Source organism: Tubulanus polymorphus, chromosome 2 (genome assembly GCF_964204645.1).
Source record: "Tubulanus polymorphus chromosome 2, tnTubPoly1.2, whole genome shotgun sequence".
NCBI classification, from domain to species: Eukaryota; Metazoa; Nemertea; class Palaeonemertea; order Tubulaniformes; family Tubulanidae; genus Tubulanus; species Tubulanus polymorphus.
In genome coordinates, this window is record NC_134026.1 from 1,295,285 (window position 1) to 1,311,790 (window position 16,506).

General features: G+C 39.2%; 4 protein-coding genes across 5 annotated transcripts; 1 reads left to right on the plus strand and 3 right to left on the minus strand.

Annotated features, from left to right (window-relative positions):
* Nucleotides 1-215: 215 nt before the first annotated feature.
* LOC141899651 (uncharacterized) lies at nt 216-4,345 on the minus strand. 2 transcript variants are annotated; one of them, XM_074786075.1, is made up of 8 exons: nt 4,191-4,345; nt 3,952-4,064; nt 3,529-3,636; nt 3,322-3,441; nt 2,803-2,925; nt 2,096-2,347; nt 1,488-1,571; nt 216-1,397 (listed from the first exon to the last, which is right to left on the minus strand). In XM_074786075.1, exons 1-8 carry the CDS (start codon nt 4,256-4,258, stop codon nt 226-228), a joined length of 2,040 nt encoding a protein of 679 aa, XP_074642176.1. In that variant the 5' UTR covers nt 4,259-4,345; the 3' UTR covers nt 216-225. The 2 variants fall into 2 exon arrangements, with proteins under 2 accessions (XP_074642176.1, XP_074642178.1); XM_074786077.1 differs by having other exon boundaries at nt 4,201-4,337.
* A 1,842-nt stretch (nt 4,346-6,187) lies between these two features.
* On the minus strand, nt 6,188-9,771 carry LOC141898857 (protein TRC8 homolog). Its single transcript, XM_074784990.1, has 2 exons — nt 9,450-9,771; nt 6,188-9,028 (listed from the first exon to the last, which is right to left on the minus strand). The coding sequence occupies exons 1-2, from the start codon at nt 9,634-9,636 to the stop codon at nt 7,233-7,235; spliced, it is 1,983 nt and encodes a 660-aa protein (XP_074641091.1). The 5' UTR covers nt 9,637-9,771; the 3' UTR covers nt 6,188-7,232.
* A 116-nt stretch (nt 9,772-9,887) lies between these two features.
* Nucleotides 9,888-12,856, plus strand: LOC141898772 (RING finger protein 145-like). The gene is made up of 2 exons (XM_074784864.1): nt 9,888-10,158; nt 10,284-12,856. The coding sequence occupies exons 1-2, from the start codon at nt 9,978-9,980 to the stop codon at nt 12,167-12,169; spliced, it is 2,067 nt and encodes a 688-aa protein (XP_074640965.1). The 5' UTR covers nt 9,888-9,977; the 3' UTR covers nt 12,170-12,856.
* A 302-nt stretch (nt 12,857-13,158) lies between these two features.
* LOC141899618 (dynein axonemal assembly factor 11-like) lies at nt 13,159-16,306 on the minus strand. The gene is made up of 17 exons (XM_074786029.1): nt 16,233-16,306; nt 15,953-16,046; nt 15,796-15,869; nt 15,517-15,594; nt 15,290-15,386; nt 15,096-15,171; nt 14,963-15,013; nt 14,795-14,854; nt 14,624-14,712; nt 14,492-14,551; nt 14,315-14,407; nt 14,162-14,233; nt 14,012-14,077; nt 13,870-13,939; nt 13,700-13,795; nt 13,560-13,630; nt 13,159-13,379 (listed from the first exon to the last, which is right to left on the minus strand). Exons 1-17 carry the CDS (start codon nt 16,240-16,242, stop codon nt 13,199-13,201), a joined length of 1,338 nt encoding a protein of 445 aa, XP_074642130.1. The 5' UTR covers nt 16,243-16,306; the 3' UTR covers nt 13,159-13,198.
* Between the last annotated feature and the right edge of the window lie 200 nt (nt 16,307-16,506).

Below are 16,506 nucleotides of genomic sequence, written 5' to 3' on the forward strand. Positions count from 1 at the left end.
ATTATTGAAGTATCCAAATAAGTTAAGAGTAAGGATTAAAAGTGAAAATATTGACGGAAACTAAGACTAGTGAACTGTGTACAATGTACTACATAACAGCGTGCATAATCTTATTTGGAGTGCTCTTAATAGTATCCTTAAGATTTTTTCTCCGAAAGAAAGGAAGAATAAGATTCAGAAATATTTGATTCTATCAGAATTTATTGAGGGTCCCCCTATAAACTGCTAAGATACAGGATCATCGGGTAACTGATTTAAAACATAATTCATATGACCATGAATAACGGCATTCAAATCCGAGGTCATTGTCATTAAACTTCGAAAATTGTCTTTATTTGATAAGACACCGGTAGGACGAGCCATCACGTCTGATAATACTTTGTATATATGATTAATCTTCTGATACACATCGACCCTGAGTGGAAACGATAACGTTTTACAATACGTCACAAACGCCGATAACCAATTGTAATATTCTTGACTAGAAAACTGAGGATTTTCGATGTAGTTCGAATCAATGATCGCGTTATGATCAGTTTTACACAGCTGAGAATTTGCCGCCTCTAAACCCTGAGAACGTAAAGAGTTCTCTGGCTCGCACGCGTCGGCTAGCAAGCTTAACGTTCCTCGCTCGAAACATTTACTACTAGATACGACGCCATTATTCGAGCAAGCGCCCGTATCGTAAGAATGCTGAGAAATCGATTCGTTTGATGGTATATCAACATCATTTACAGATTCAACCGGTCGGACGGTTGAATTATTAGTATTTACGGGTGAAATATCCGAATAGATTTGTTCATTCTCATCCGTCAAACATGTAGCAGTCTCTTCTATAATCCGTGAACAGCTAGTACCGGTCTCATCAACGCAGTTATTATCCGGTAAACAGGTTATAAATCCTAAATCCGATAACTGTTCATCGTGTTCGTCATTCAGCCCTTCGGTAGGCGTCTCTTCACCTAATAGCGATATAGGTTGAGCCTGATCATGCTCTAAATCGATCGTACCTAGTCTAACTTGCTCGGCGATCCGAGACGCGTCCTCCGTATCGGGTATCGTTATGATGTGTATATTTATACCGGTTTCGTCACTGTTCTCAATTTGCCGAGCTTCTCGTAGTTGTACGAGAACTCGTTGTATTTGATCCTGAACGTTCTGAATGTCGATCGCGTCCTGATTATTTTCGTTGACTGCCCGGTGAACGGTCGATCGTATCGACTGATTATCACCGGTACAACACTCGTGAGTTTCTAATCGAGCTATTTGAGTGAAACGACCGCCGCACGTTTCGCAAGCGAATCCTTTCTCGTCCGTGTGATTGCGTAAATGTCGTCTGCAACTCGACCGATCGTTAAAACGCAGATTACAAACTGAACACTGGTACGGCCTCGTCCCTGCGAGTAGAAAAACACCAAAATTGATTTATTTGTTCTGAATTTTGTTTAGCTCATGGTGAAAAGGTATCATCTCAGGATTTGTTTTACCTCTATGTATAATAGCGTGTCTGTTCAAGTCCGACCGATATCCAAATACTTTACTACATAATTCACACGAGAAACGTTTTTCACCTGAAACGAACGAATGAAAATACGGATCAATAATCAATGAGATAATGAAAGAAATGTTTGTAGGTTAAATTTAGAAACCTATTTTAAACTTTTTCTAGTCTCACATACAATAGATATAGAAGGTCATTCATTTATTATTCAGTGCATGAATTTTTCTGTCTTCTGCCCCCATTTAAACAGTACGTTCATATTCCTGTCTCCTGCGTAGTAAATCAATCTGAAAACTTTGCCTATTCAGGGTCCGATCTAAGCACTTGATCGATTGCCAGGGACAAGTATATTCTCATCAGGGCAAGTAGGTAATCATTATCACCCGTCCGCCGGGCTAGTCCAATTTTTTATGCCACAAAGCTTTTTTTTTTCCCTACTCGATACAACGGATGATAGTGCCACCAATCCGTTTGCCTGTGTAGGGCAAGTAGCTTTTGAAGGCGGCAAGTGAAATATCAGATATGCTTGCCCCCCGGGCAAGTGGCTTTCATTCCTTAGATCGAACCCTGCTATTGATGAAACAGCTAATATACCTGTATGGGTTCGTATATGAGATCTAAGATACGCAGGCTGCGCGAATTTCCTATCGCAAATATTACACGAATATTTCTTTTCGCCGCTGTGTAAAACCATGTGACGACTGAGACAACTGATCTGACGGAAATGTCGGTTACAAACAGAACACGCGTACAGTTTAGTATCCGAATGCCTCGAACGATGTTCCTTCAACGCGTGATTCGTCGTGAAACCTCGTCGACAGATTTCACAAGAGAACGGTTTTATACCTGAAATACATTCACATCGATGAGTCGAGAAGATACACAATATTCACGTATGATGAATAATAAACATTTGAGCAATGCTTCGGATAAACTATTAGCCGTCATTAGGCGTATTGCTGATCGCTAAATACTCTTTAGTTGAAACATTGCTCCCATATCCAAGAACTTTACATGTTTGGATGAAGTATTGCTGGATTTTCCTTGTACATTCGCATTGAACGTTCAAGTTAAGGTATATGTTCTTAAAACAAGAGACCTCGCTTAATTCGGATCATTTAGGACCAACGAAATTCATCAGGTTTATAGGAGACCGGATTAAACCTCATTTCGGTGGACCACGAAGATCAGAATCCATATTGCAGTAAGCTGATCCGGATTAAAGCAAGATCTCCACACTGTACATAGAATATATTCAATCATTCATTCATAAATCTTTTTTTCTTCCTGTATCAAATTACCTTGATGCGCTAACTTATGTTTTTCACAGGTTTCCTTAGTTCTAAATGATTTCTTACAATCGTGGAAGTCACATGTATATGGTTTTTTGTCGGTGTGTGTCAGAAGGTGCTGTTTGAAATTACCTGAAAATTCATATATTTCTTGGTCACATGGCCCAGTTCCACAGTTGTGAGTTAGAGTAAACTCTGAGTTAAAGTTAGTTCATTTTCAATGTTTTAACTCGGAGTCAAATCTTAACTCACGACTGCGGAACTGGGCCCAGGGTTCTTAATGATCAAGGAAAATTCTGACTACTTTCTTGAGAAGTCAGGGAATTTGAATTTATAGTCCGATGCTGGTTGATAGTGGTACAAGGAACCTTTTGGGAAGAAACAGCCCCCACTAGGGATATCTTATCATATAATTCGATAAAGGAATTCTTGGTGAAGGGTCAGAGTTTTTATGATACCCGTAAGTACCCTGAAAAATATGACGGTAAACATCAATGACATTCCGTAATTCTTATGAAATTATCAAACCTTTCATTGAAAACTTTTTCAAACAGACGTGACATTCATGCCATTTATCGGCTTCACCGGCCTTTTCTTGACCTTTACACGGACGTCCCCTCTTTGCAGACAGAAGATTATTGACTACACCTAAATATATACAAAACCGCAATAAACAATAAGGATAGGCTTACTAACGCATAATCAATAGATTGATATGAAAAACATATTTTCTACCTGGACTAAGTTTGAGTATCTTCTCAGTAATGTTTTTCTCTTTGGTTTTTGATGCTGTAAAGGCATCAGTTGGATCACTGAATTTATCATTCTCTGATTTATTGCAACCTTAAAATGGAAAAAGAAGTCATACAAGGAATGAAGCTATTCCCACCTCTTCATTTGCCATTCAGTTTTATAGACTGGTGTCAATTTCAACATGGGCTAACTCAAAGTCAATTGACCTCCCCTTTGCTTGGTTTAAGTTAACCACAGAGGCCAGTTTCACCAAGCAAAATCATGATCAGCTACTTATAGCAACCTTCTGATTTCTATTTGTTTCAAAAATGTCATTTGTATGAAACCGGCGCAAGTCTATATTAAAATCAGACCCAGGGATATGTTCTATATTTTGTGATACAAGAAGGAATTGATTTCTCTTACCATAATTTGTCGTGTTTGGACTTGAACTGTTAAATTCTTCTTGTGGAATATAATCATCTCCATCGTCATCAACGAGTTCATCTTCTTTCATTGATAAAGTGTTTTCATAATCCCTAAAAACAAGTGAACACAAACTGTTACCACAGATGTCGAGGTCGAGGAGTCCGCGAGAATAAAAACCGAGGTCGAGGTCGAGGAGGAGGACGCCGAGAAAGAATGCAGAAACTGCTGAGTTTTACCTAAACTTACGAGGCATCGTTCGAACTCTCGCTGGAACTCTACTTGATCTATATTTGCAGTCATCCATTTAAACTTCATTATTTTCCATCAACGACACTCAATTTATCAAACGAGCCTCTAGTAAAACAACTCACTGGGAAAATCTATTTTTGACATAAACCAGGAAGTAATGTAATGATTAATTCACAGTCTTCACAGCTCCTAGAATATTCCCATTAGCTTCGAATCCCATTTTTGTATGATTCATTCATTACTCGACGGGTCGGAAATGGGCTGCGCGGCCCAATTCTTTTCGTTCTTATGCATATACGTTATTCCGCACCCCGGGGATTTGGCGATAAATAAATATTTGTTTTGTAGGAACAAAATCATTTTTCATTGTAGGAAATTCCCCTGAGACCCTTGAATCCATGGAGGTGGTCAAACACCCGGTGCCGCGGATGATTTGCCCACCCCTGTACATCCTCTATTCATTATCAAGACCACTCTGAACCAGTATCAGTAATTACTGAGTTTGAACCCGGGACACCCCTGTACATCGTCTATTCACCATCAGGACTAAGGCGTTTTTACGAGCATCCGATTTTTGCGATCGATTTCGTGAACGATTTGCTCCGATCGTACGATCAAATCGAATGTTCGTAAAAATGACGATGGATTTGGCTAATCACATGACATAAATATGGCGACGTTGAGGAAAAAAATGTATGGTTTTGAACTACCCGGTGCCGCCATCTTGGAAATCAAATCGCCAAATCGCTCGCCGAGCGAGTTGGTCGATTTCAAAAATCGATCGGAAAATCGTGTTCGTAAAAACGCCGATCGTGAAATCGATCGCAAAAATCGGTGCTCGTAAATGCGTTCCTACGATCGATCGCAAAAATCGGATGCTCGTAAAAACGCCTCTACTCTGAATCAGTGTCAGTTTTGTTATGACATTTTACCGTACGGTGCTGCCGCTATGCTCATCGTTAGCGGGATTTTCATACACTAACGAAAGTAATCTCTGGCAAGCAAGGGTTAATGACAGCAACTCGATTGCCAGAGTTGAGTTGCGTTAGTGTATGAAAATTCCGCTAACGATGAGCATAGCGGCAGCACCGTAGGGCTGGATACACTTTTACATCCTCTATTCAGAGCATCCCCAGGACCACTCAGGCTCAGAATCACCATCAGTAATTACTGGGTTTGAACCCGGGACACCCCTGTAGATCCTCTATTCAGTATCAGGACCACTATGAACCAGTATCAGTAATTACTGGGTTTGAACCCGGTACACCCCTGTAAGTCCTCTATTCAGCATCAGGACAACTCTGGATCAGTGTCAGTAATTACTGGGTTCGAACCTGGAACACCCCTGTACATCCTCCTGTCTATTCAGTATCGACCACTATGAACCAGTATCAGTAATTACTGGGTTTGAACCCGGGACACCCCTGTAGATCCTCTATTCAGTATCAGGACCACTATGAACCTGTATCAGTAATTACTGGGTTTGAACCCGGTACACCCCTGTACATCCTCTATTAAGCCAGCAGACTGCCACTGGAGTCGTCACCCGAGTAGCATTCTTAAAATCGTGTAGCATTCTTGTAAGAATGACAAAAATCAGTCGGCCCCGGGTTCAATATCTGGGGGTAGGGTGGCAATCTCCATGTTGGAGTTGTCTGGGGGGTTATCATTGTGGGAGCAATTGGTTGGGGTCAGTTAATCTTTTGGGATGATTTGCATCTAGTCATATCTTCCACTCAGTCCAATTTTTTCAACGTATTCATCGGTCTGTTCATCAGTCCGCGTTTTTATCACACGTTTGGTATGTTTCATTCTGTTTGTAGAAAATTACACGTATTTTCATCCATTAAGATTATTGCTATGCATGAAAATGTCCACAGCCAATCAGAGGAGGGGGTTATGATTGGCTTATCTCACTGTTTGTAAATCTCACGTTAGAATCCTCTCTTTCATCAATCTCACACAAAGAACAAAATTCACACAAAACAGATTTTATTCATTTAAAGAATTTAACAACATCAAGTTAAAACTTGAGAAGGCCAAAACATGTTACTACTAATTGTATGAAAGAATATTCTTAGAGAATTCATTCGATTTATTTGCGAAAAAATGATGACTGATACATATAACATATAGTCAATAAATTAGAACTATCTTAATAATAATGTTATCCATTATTCATCATTTTTATATTCATTCGTTAGATTTTAAAGATACATAGAGTAATTCAATATCTTCATTAAAAACATAATCAATTTTCTGTTTTGCCCTTTGGCTCTGAAACAAAATTAAATGAGTCCCTAGATGAAATCTATCAATTTCAGAGCTCTAAGAGATAACAAAACTTGGTAGAATTGCAATTGTAGGACAATCGCTTTTATGATATACATTTCCAATCACTAATGATTCATACACAATTCTCTTGTGATCAAAAATATCCCTCCCGATATGTTCACCCAAAATATTCACCCATTCACAATACTATATTTACTCATTATCAATAAATACCTCATGATAGAACAACAAAATCCAGTTCAACACCTTAAAAGAGATTTAATGGAACACAAGACATTGTCTTGTTTACTGAACAGAGGCGCAATGGTGAATTTTTAACAAATCATTTCTCATATCAGGTAGGTGGGTCGACTCCATAACCCCCGCTCATATAGAGATTAATTGTCCGATTTATTTCTGATGTTGTTAGAACGAGGTTCGACTGAATGCATTTGGGAGCCTAAAAATTATGTTCAAATTAAGCCATCTGGTGGCATAGCTAGCGCGTGTGTACAGTTCCCCAGGGCGGATCTAGGAAAATTGGAAGGCTGCCTGGATCCAACAGAAAACAAAAAGCATTTCTCAGATGAAGCAGCCGTGTCAATGGTCACTAGTTGGATCCCAACCTCAGTATTTGATATTTTTGAATAAATGAACCCCGAAAGATTGTCAGTTTAAACAATCTTTGTCTTGACGGAAAGGGCAACCTCAGCGTAAAGGCAAGGGTCCGCACCCCCGCATTAAACCGATAATATTCAATCTTGATGTTCATGGTCGACGTTGTTTAATCGATTATCTTCGACGATAACCGGAGCTCGATGACGAATTCCGTTCGGAACGTTCATTATTCGTCTGTTATTATTCTGTACGAGATCTCGTACATCGTCGCCTTCCTCGTCGTTCGAAAATTCATCATCTGTTTTATAGATGACTTCGTGACACAACGGGCACCGATCCTGTACGTACAGCCACTTTCTCAGACACACGCCGTGGAAGAAATGATGACAGCGAGTGATCCGCGCCGACTGTAACTCTTGATAACATATCGCGCATACGTCGTTGTGCGAGTGTATTTGTTGACTGGTCGCGCACGGCAACGAGTTTATCTTGTTGACGGCGGTTCGTCGCCGTTTGAAAACTTTCCAACCTTCCTTCGCTTGAACCCAGATGTTGAAATACGCGTGTATGCACATCATGATCGCGCGTATCGTTCCGCCGGATTCGAACACCATGATCCAGAATCCGTTACCGAACAGGAATATACCGAACAGAAACTCGATCGAGCTTCCCGTCGCTCGTAAGTAGTAAACGTAATCGTCGAGCGCCTCCCAGAAAACGTCCCGATAAGCGTCGACCATGAATAGCGTATAAACTAACAACGATATCGTCACTTTAATAATCACTTCGACGCTGAAAGCGGTCACCGCCATCAGCCATGTACTAACGCTATATTCCTCCCATAGATGGCGCAAAAGCCACGACGGGAACACGACGAGAAACGCGCACATCGACAACGCGCGGAAATGTTTTTTCACCGAAGTGCTCCGCGACGCGCTTAACGACATCAATATCGGATTCACCATACTATGTACGAAATGTAAAATGGCCGTCGACAATAGACAAAAGTTACGAAACAATCGGAGAATGCGCATATCCGGGTGTAATCCGGTGAGACCGGTCTGTAGCGCGAGAATAAAAAACAAAATCGCCGACACGGTGCCCATATTTTGGCCTTCTTCGTTTTCGGAGCCGACATACGCCGCGAACAGCAAGCCGATGTTCTGAGTGACGACCGAAACGACGCTGGTCATACCGAGCAACGCGACGACCGTATCACAGCCGTTAATCAGCAGCTCGCGCGATATCGCAGTCGCGTTCTCGTACGATATATACGCGCGGCCGGTTTCGCGTTCATTATCGACGATACGATTAATCGCGAACGCGACGACCTGATAGAAAAAACGCGTAATCCAAAACACGCGTAATACGTCCGGAACATTTATACGTATCCACTGATTCTCGATGTATCCTTGTATGCCGTAATTCTGAATGAGCAACCGATTGAAATAATACGTCTCGACCGACGCTCGGTAGAACTGTCGCAGTTTCGTGACGACGAACGCGATCATCTCGACGAGCGGAAACGTCAACGACACGATCGGCGTTTTTAACAACATCAATTCGGGCAACGCGAGAACCTTCGAAACGGATGGGAACAAAAACGAAAAATACGTCAACGAACGCAGCGAACTGGCGAACAGGTTCGTATAGATACCGTGTCGAAACCACGGCTGATCCAATCGTAAACTGTTGAAGTTATACGCTAATCCAATTTGTAGGAATAGATTGATCGCGAACGTTCGCATATTATACCAAAATGAAACTTGATGACGCTGGTCTTGATGCGTGGTCGTACTGCTGCCTAGTTTCAGTACCATATGACGGTTCCACACGTAAGCGATGAATATCATTCCACTGGAGAGGATGAAGTTATACGTTTGCATCAGTTGTTCAGTTGTCATGAAGAACATCAGTAACGCACCGACTAAAACTAACAATAGATATATCAATATTAATCTTACGATTAGAAGTACAGTGTCGTTGGAAGTGCAGCGACTGCAGCTGCGAAAGCCGCGGCAATAATTTCCTGAATGACGTTTTTTTGTCTTTCTATACCATGTTTTTGAAGAAATTAAGTAAATTCACTGCGGCAATATATAGAACCCGTCCAAAATCGGCATTTTGCAGCAGCAATCAAAAATTGCTCCAACGCGCCTGTCGATATTATATGGCACAATTTACGATTAGGGGATTGTACACCATCGCATAGTTGTATATGTGCCATGGTACATACTCTGGAAGGGTTGAAGCGAGCTTTTCTACGTGTATGTGGAAGTTACAAAAATTCATGATTTTTTAGGCTATCTTACGACAAAACGCCGCAAAGCAAAAAAAGCGAATATGAAACTTACAGGAAATTATGAGCATTACCGACGAACAAAATCTGATGCTTAACCATGGCGCATCGGCCGAGAAAGAGACAAAATCTGGAATGATGAACGTAAATAGCGATTTACTCAACACGGAATCGATAATGAACAGTGGTGGTACCCTCATTAACAGGTCCACCATCGCCATGTATCTGCTCTGTATCGGCATCGTCTCCTCCTCCTCGGCTCGGGTATCTTCACTAAATTCAAACTCTTCTTACAAATTCAATCACCATCTTAAACGCAAATTTCTACATTCTTTTTGAATTTGTCCATTTCTTGACATTTTCAATCCTTTCGATACCACCGGAAACCCGGAAGTCCGATTTATCGTCCGTAATTTAGGGATTATCGTTATCAAATTTTATTTTCTAAAAGTCCGGTCCATTAGTCCGTCGATCAATTCAATTAAAACTTTATTCTGTAGACGGAACTCGTCGTTAAAAAAATTTCGTAATTCGTCGCTTTTGATTTATTCGTGACGGTTAGAATTGCGCAGCTCGATTAAGAATGTGGAGTTTAACGGATAGACGAAGTTTAGCTATGGCTGTCAATGTTGTATTACGTGTTCCCAGTCTAATTCTGTTGGAATTTTGGTACCGAACTAACCCGGAAGATATTGCAGATGATTATTTCGGGGACGATTCGACCGATGACATGGAAGCCGTAGTTTCATTTTTGTATTACTCGGGTAGGTGAAAGTATTATATGGGAAAAAATGTATTACTAAGGGACCCAGTTTATACGCCCAGCATTTCTAGTGTTCACCAGTTCACATATCTTGCTAATAATATATGTTTCTATTGTATGTTTCAGTACTCGCTGTTGCGTTATCTCTGTTATTGTTACCGATGAACAAATTGATCAATTTATATCTATACGTGCTCAGTGGTGCGATACTTACGATGATGCATTTCGCCGCGTTGCGTTACGTCGAAGAAGAGCGTAGCAGAATTACGAGCGACGCTAATCAAGTTCCGGTATACGAAGATAAAGCCTCCATGCAACTGATCGGAATGCACCTGGTTATCCAGGTAGTTTTCGCGGCGCTGATCGCGTACCTGCTTCCGATAAAAGACTGGACTCGATTCTTGTTATTGATGTATACGTTACCGATGTTGTCGCGAGCGATCAATCTACCGGTCGAGAATCTACCCGTCGTTCATAACTTTGCGTCGATATTCATGATGTTGATGTGTTTGATGGTCGTATTTAATAACATCGGTATGATTATAGACATGGCTAAAGCCGCCGTTAACGAAGCTAACATGCTCATACAAGTCATGGGTTGGTTGCAGTTTTTCATTTCGATGTGGTCGAGACTGTTCCTTGCGTCGCAGTTTTTGATATTTTGGATTATCTTGTTGGTCGGACAGCTGTACGCGCTTTACGTCGACGGCAAATATTTGAACAAAGAAGGACTGATTTTATACGTTTTAGCGAGTGTTTCGGAGTGTTGCGTAACTCCGGTTAGTCTGATCGGATTGTGCGTAACGGTGTCGTACTTGGCTTGGTTTATACTCGTACTTACGAAACTGCTTTTAAAAGGTTGGGACGGTCTCGTTCTGGGTCGCGAGCAGACTGGCTGGACGGAAGGTTTTACGATGTTGCTTCTCGGCGTGCAAACCGATATCATGGGTTTGAAATCGAATCAACGCGTGTTCCTGATGAGCATCGTGTTGTTTATCGTCGTGTTATCGTTGATTCAGTCGATGTATGAATTAACCGACCCGGTTTTACTGGCTCTCAGCGCGTCGCACAATAAAAGCGTTATTAAACACGTTAAAGCCGTTGTATTGAGCACGTTTCTGTGGATGTTCCCGTTGTTTATGACGTACGCGATTTGTCAGTTTTTCGAATTGGATTATTGGTTGTTAGTGATTATATCGAGTTGCGTTTTGACGTCGATGCAGGTTCTAGGATCGATGGCTGTCTACGCGTTATTCATTTACGATTCATTACTTGAGAAACCGTGGGAGAATCTCGATGATATCGTTTATTGGGTTAAAGCCGTAACGCGCGTGTTAGAATTCATCGTGGCTGTGTTCGTCGTTTTGTACGGCGTCAAAGAATCGATATTCGGCAGCTGGAGTTGGGTGAACTCTTCAATATTGGTATTCCACTTTTATTTCAACGTGTGGCAAAGACTTCAGTCGGGTTGGAAAAGTTTTCTGCTTCGACGCGAAGCCGTGCGTAAAGTCGAGTCTCTTCCGTTCGCGACCGACGACGAGCTTCGCTTGCACAACGACGTCTGCGCGATTTGTTACCAGGAAATGCGCGAAGCTCACGTCACTCCTTGTCGGCATATTTTCCATTCGATTTGTCTACGGAAGTGGCTGTACGTGAAAGAGAACTGTCCGATTTGTCACCAAGTCATAGAATTCCAGCCGACCGCGGCGAAAACAACGACGAATGATGACGAAGACAACGATTTGTTACTAAGAGACAACGAAGATGAATGGGAAGATCTGAATGATTTCATTCATTACGACGGAGACAGTGATTATTCGAGTTCTGAATCGCACAATAGTGACATCATACGCGTAAACGTACGGTTTATTCCCGAAGACAACGAGCCGCCATCGGTCGACGGCGCTGTCGCTCCTAGCGATGGCAGCGGTGACCCGAGCGGTGCCGATTCACGAAAATTAAAATCAGATCATGAAAATGAATCGCAGGCCGATGATAAAGAATCCAGCTAGACAGTTGGTTTATTTTTTTGTCGACAGGGGTCAGATAGATGGAAAAATCGATGTCTGCATAGAATATTTTGAAAAGAAATTAGAAAATAAGAATGATCACCTTTTTAAATTCCGTATCCTGGAGCTTAGAATTCACACACAAGAATTTATCTTAATCTATCCAGAGTGTGATCAATAACTGCTTTTGTTATTGTACCCCGATATGAAACATCTTGAGATTTGATATTTTGTTGTAAAAAAAAAGGTCAATATACAGTAAAGATTCCCGCGAGTTCAACAATCTGACCCCTGATCGAACTATATATATGTGGTGTCAGCCATCAATAGTCATATGTATCTATGTTATCTACTTCATTATTATGTGATAGATTTAAGTTGATCTGAATAATCAAGAAATACATGTATATTTTTATGCTGATTCTGGTAAACAACACTAAAGATAATGATATAATAGACATTACACACTGAGCCTAATTAAACGCCTTCCGGGCCTATATTGCTGCATTTTAGTTATAATCAGATATCAATTTGTCATTTGTTTTCTTTTTGTTTTGATAAGCTACAATTGTTCTCCTATATCTTATATTTTTCGGTACAAACCAAATTGTTGTCATATCGCTATGTAATTTGTTGACTTTTACAATGTAATAAAATTGTATTGTATCAGTTATTTTCAATATATGCGTATTGCTATTGTTTATATTAGTTTTAAGGTCTGGTTCATTGTCACATGTCCTAGAAATCCATTGAGTTGAATTGTATCCTTTCCTGCATGAAGAAAATGAATCAATGAGGTCTTGTTCACCGTCACATATCTTAGAAATCCATTAAGTTGAATTGTATCCTATCCTTAAAGAAGAAAATAGTTCAGATGCCAAACTGGTATAAGTGTTAGCAGGATGAACTTGGCCTTGTTTCATTACAGTCCACACAGAAGTAAGAAGTAGATATTGTAAAGAAATGTAAATAATTTATTCTATAAAACCAATTTCAATTTCTAAATGGACGGTACACGTATTTTGATATGTCTTATATCAATGGAGGAACATCTGGATCGTCCACAAAGTCTGCACTGTTCGGTCGTTCTGGTAGATTAGATCTATAGTCTCTGTGACCGAGTGGAGGCACAACCTTTTTGTCCTTTACAATATTTGAATAATCCAGTTTTTTACTGTTATCAACTTCCAGTCTTTCATGACCATTAGACTGTCTGAAAACCACCGAATAATATCATTTCATGAGATAAACAACAAGTTTTAACAAGTTGAAAATGGCTTCAAAAGCTTTAAGCATTAAGAAACATATTTCAAATTTGAATATCAATTTAAGACCCATATGTAATGAGCCTGGTGTACAGTGGAATTGGGGGGCACTGGGTTGCTTGTCTTACCTTTTTTCATCACTTTCAGTGGACTTTGATTTTGCTTTTGGATTATTTTTCTTCACTATCATCGGCTTTGCCTGAAAGCGATTACAAATTCAGGATTTAAATCAGATATATGTACATGTGCAATGATTATTTTGACATACCTTTGGCATTGTAACTAATAAATGTCCTGTAATCTGAGAACGTTTTGCAGTGCTAGCATCAGGATTCACTTCTTCGGGAAGCTCCAACTGAAAGGCCTTAAATGAAAAAACGTTCCTAGCCTACTTCATTTCTATGGAAAAAACAGACACCTTCTTCAGCCAATACATACCTTGCCTTTAACAAATGCTCGAACATATTTTGGTTGTACATCGATGTCTATTAGCGATGTGTCTAGGTACCTAAAATGAACTTTTCATCAATTACACAGAAAACAATTTTCTTCGAATACAGATCTTAAATTCTGTACTCACTTATAAACAGCTAAATCTAATGTGATGTCGTTAGTTTCATCGTTTTCAACTAAGGAAAACTCCAATCTAAAATGGAAAATGATGCACCCACATTAAACAGGTTATTTCAATGTAGCACAATTATACCGAGTTATTGGAATAAATTCTCACTTTGCTTCGTTGACATTCAACGCATGACCATCATTTGCTATCAGACGCCTTGGTTTCTTTGGTTCCTCTTCCCTACAATGACAAATATGATTGAATAATCTACATGTACCTGCTTTTTTAACAGTAAAGTGGCAGAGGAATTTTTCAACTTACTCTTTTTGTTTTTCTTTGGCTTTCTTATTTTTCATATGTTCATGTACTTCGATTCTAGATTCGGGACTAAACGGGACCTTTTCATTCCAAAATCTGAACGAAAAATATAATTTCATTTCACCAAAACATTATCGAAAGATTACGAGAAGTTTATACAGTCAGAGATACAGTACTCACTCAGAATCATCATCATCACCATTTCCCTTATTCGTATTTTCTTCCACCTGCACAGATTCACTGAATATAAAAATATAAGAATATGAATAATCAGATGAATAAATGTGACAAGGGAAGCAATAAGACGCATACCTGTTCATGTCAGTATACCATCTACCATCAAATCCTGGCTTTTTTTCTTTATTTTGCTTCCTCAATCCTGCATCACATTTTTCCTTCTCCTAAATTGTTTGAATAAAGATTAACCCAACACTACTATTTTGTGTACGTCGCCCGTTCAAAAACATCTCTAATGTCACTCACCCTTTTCTTTCTATGTTGTGTCTGTTGGGCAATAATTGCTTTTCGTTTCACCTCATAATCCTGTTATAAAGAGCATCAAATCTAATTACTGGTACTTGTTTTTCATATTCTTCAAGTTAGGACTAAAGATGAGTATAAAAATACCACAAGCTTCAGACTTCTTCGTACCTGTTTTGCGAGTATTCTTTCCTTTTTACTGACTTCATTTCCATCAAGATACTGAAAAAATAAGCCAATTCAATGATACAAACAACATTCAGAAAACTTATCGAAGAACATTATTCCCCAAAGATGAATGTACCTTTAAATGAGGGAGAGTAGCTATAACATATTCTCTATAGTATTCGAATTCTGCACAAGGGTTACCAGTGAGGTATCTAAAAATACAATAAAATAATTACGACGATTAGATAATTGATTACTAGTATTCTACTGAGCTGGTCATACACTGTAAATAAACTGATCTAATTATTCATTTAACCTATTGATTCTTACAATGTGTGAAAATGCTCCAAATGACACAGACTGTCAACGCTTGTTAGTTCACCGACAAAATTTATAGTGAGATCCAATTTTTCAAGTGATTCACAACCTAAAAAGCAAATCAATGAGTAAAGAAAATAGTCATATAGATAGATAGAGTCATATACGATCATTACTCTAATCTTCATTAGGGCAAACAGGGTGATAAATGAAAAAGAGAACTAAGTGTCTTTACTAACCTTCTAAATTTTCAATAAGTTCAACATTGTTCAACGCCAAATTGAGATATTCTAGTTTTTTTAATTTGCTGACATTTTCTGCAAAAGAAATGGTTGATGGTGTCAATATATCAATTTACAGTTTATACGCCCCAGCTACCATAGTCAGTAACCAGTCTGTGGTTTAGTTTCACGATCGGATATTTTCACAAACCAAATATAGATGGTATTAGCCCAAAAAAGGATTACCACCAATGATTAGGTTAAGCTACCACAAAATAAATGACTAAGTGGTTTTACCTATCTTCGGAATAAGGTTACTTTGTAAATAAAGTATTTTCAAATCTTTGCACCATCTATCCAAATGCTCTATTCTGAAAAATAAAAATTTCCATAACTAAAACTAATAATTCATATGACTACTTAGTAGAAAAAAGGCATTTAAATTAATATATACTTTTCAATATCTTGCTGATGAAGTGAAATTTCCTCAAGAGTGGATATCTGCAATTCATTATGTTCAGCCCTTGATCTTACAAGCTGCTCAGTAACTAAAATATAGATATAATATATTTAAGACATAATGTATTGAAACTGAAAGTAGCAGTTACAGACTATGGTATTTTTACTTTGGTGCCTGCTTAGGCGGTTATCAGAACATCTTATGAGCAGGTTTATATTTTCATTATGTACTTTTTTATTTATATTTACACATTAACTCAACAAGTTTAACCTACTTTTGACCATTTTAGATATTTATGTTAGTTATTTCCATCGAACATCCTGGAATTCTTCTATTTCTTCGTTGGCAATGACGCTTCAAACAGCGCCCTCGTAATTCAATTCAATGTTATTCTATTGGATAGACTGGTTGCCTGTCTCAAAGGGCAAAAAACATATAAACACTGTGGTTACGATCGATGGATTGGCGATTGATGATTAGCGACCTGACGAAAAGCGAACGGCGATTGATTTATTATTTATTTACACTCAAACCCATTACAGGTATTA

Excerpts from the sequence above, each read along its gene's own strand:
- LOC141899651 (XM_074786075.1), bottom strand. The coding sequence starts at position 4,258 with ATGGATGACTGCAAATATAGATCAAGTAGAGTTCCAGCGAGAGTTCGA. Across the intron at positions 4,065-4,190 it reads ACGATGCCTCGTAAGTTTAG|GGATTATGAAAACACTTTAT; the intron begins GTAAAACTCAGC and ends ACTTGTTTTTAG. Across the intron at positions 2,348-2,802 it reads ACATAAGTTAGCGCATCAAG|GTATAAAACCGTTCTCTTGT; the intron begins GTAATTTGATAC and ends AATGTATTTCAG.
- LOC141898857 (XM_074784990.1), bottom strand. The coding sequence starts at position 9,636 with ATGCCGATACAGAGCAGATACATGGCGATGGTGGACCTGTTAATGAGG. Across the intron at positions 9,029-9,449 it reads GGTAATGCTCATAATTTCCT|TTTTAGTCGGTGCGTTACTG; the intron begins GTAAGTTTCATA and ends ATCTATTGTTAG.
- LOC141898772 (XM_074784864.1), top strand. The coding sequence starts at position 9,978 with ATGTGGAGTTTAACGGATAGACGAAGTTTAGCTATGGCTGTCAATGTT. Across the intron at positions 10,159-10,283 it reads TTCATTTTTGTATTACTCGG|TACTCGCTGTTGCGTTATCT; the intron begins GTAGGTGAAAGT and ends TGTATGTTTCAG.
- LOC141899618 (XM_074786029.1), bottom strand. Across the intron at positions 15,172-15,289 it reads TTGGAGCATTTTCACACATT|ATACCTCACTGGTAACCCTT; the intron begins GTAAGAATCAAT and ends TTGTATTTTTAG. Across the intron at positions 13,380-13,559 it reads ACTGAAAGTGATGAAAAAAG|ACAGTCTAATGGTCATGAAA; the intron begins GTAAGACAAGCA and ends GGTGGTTTTCAG.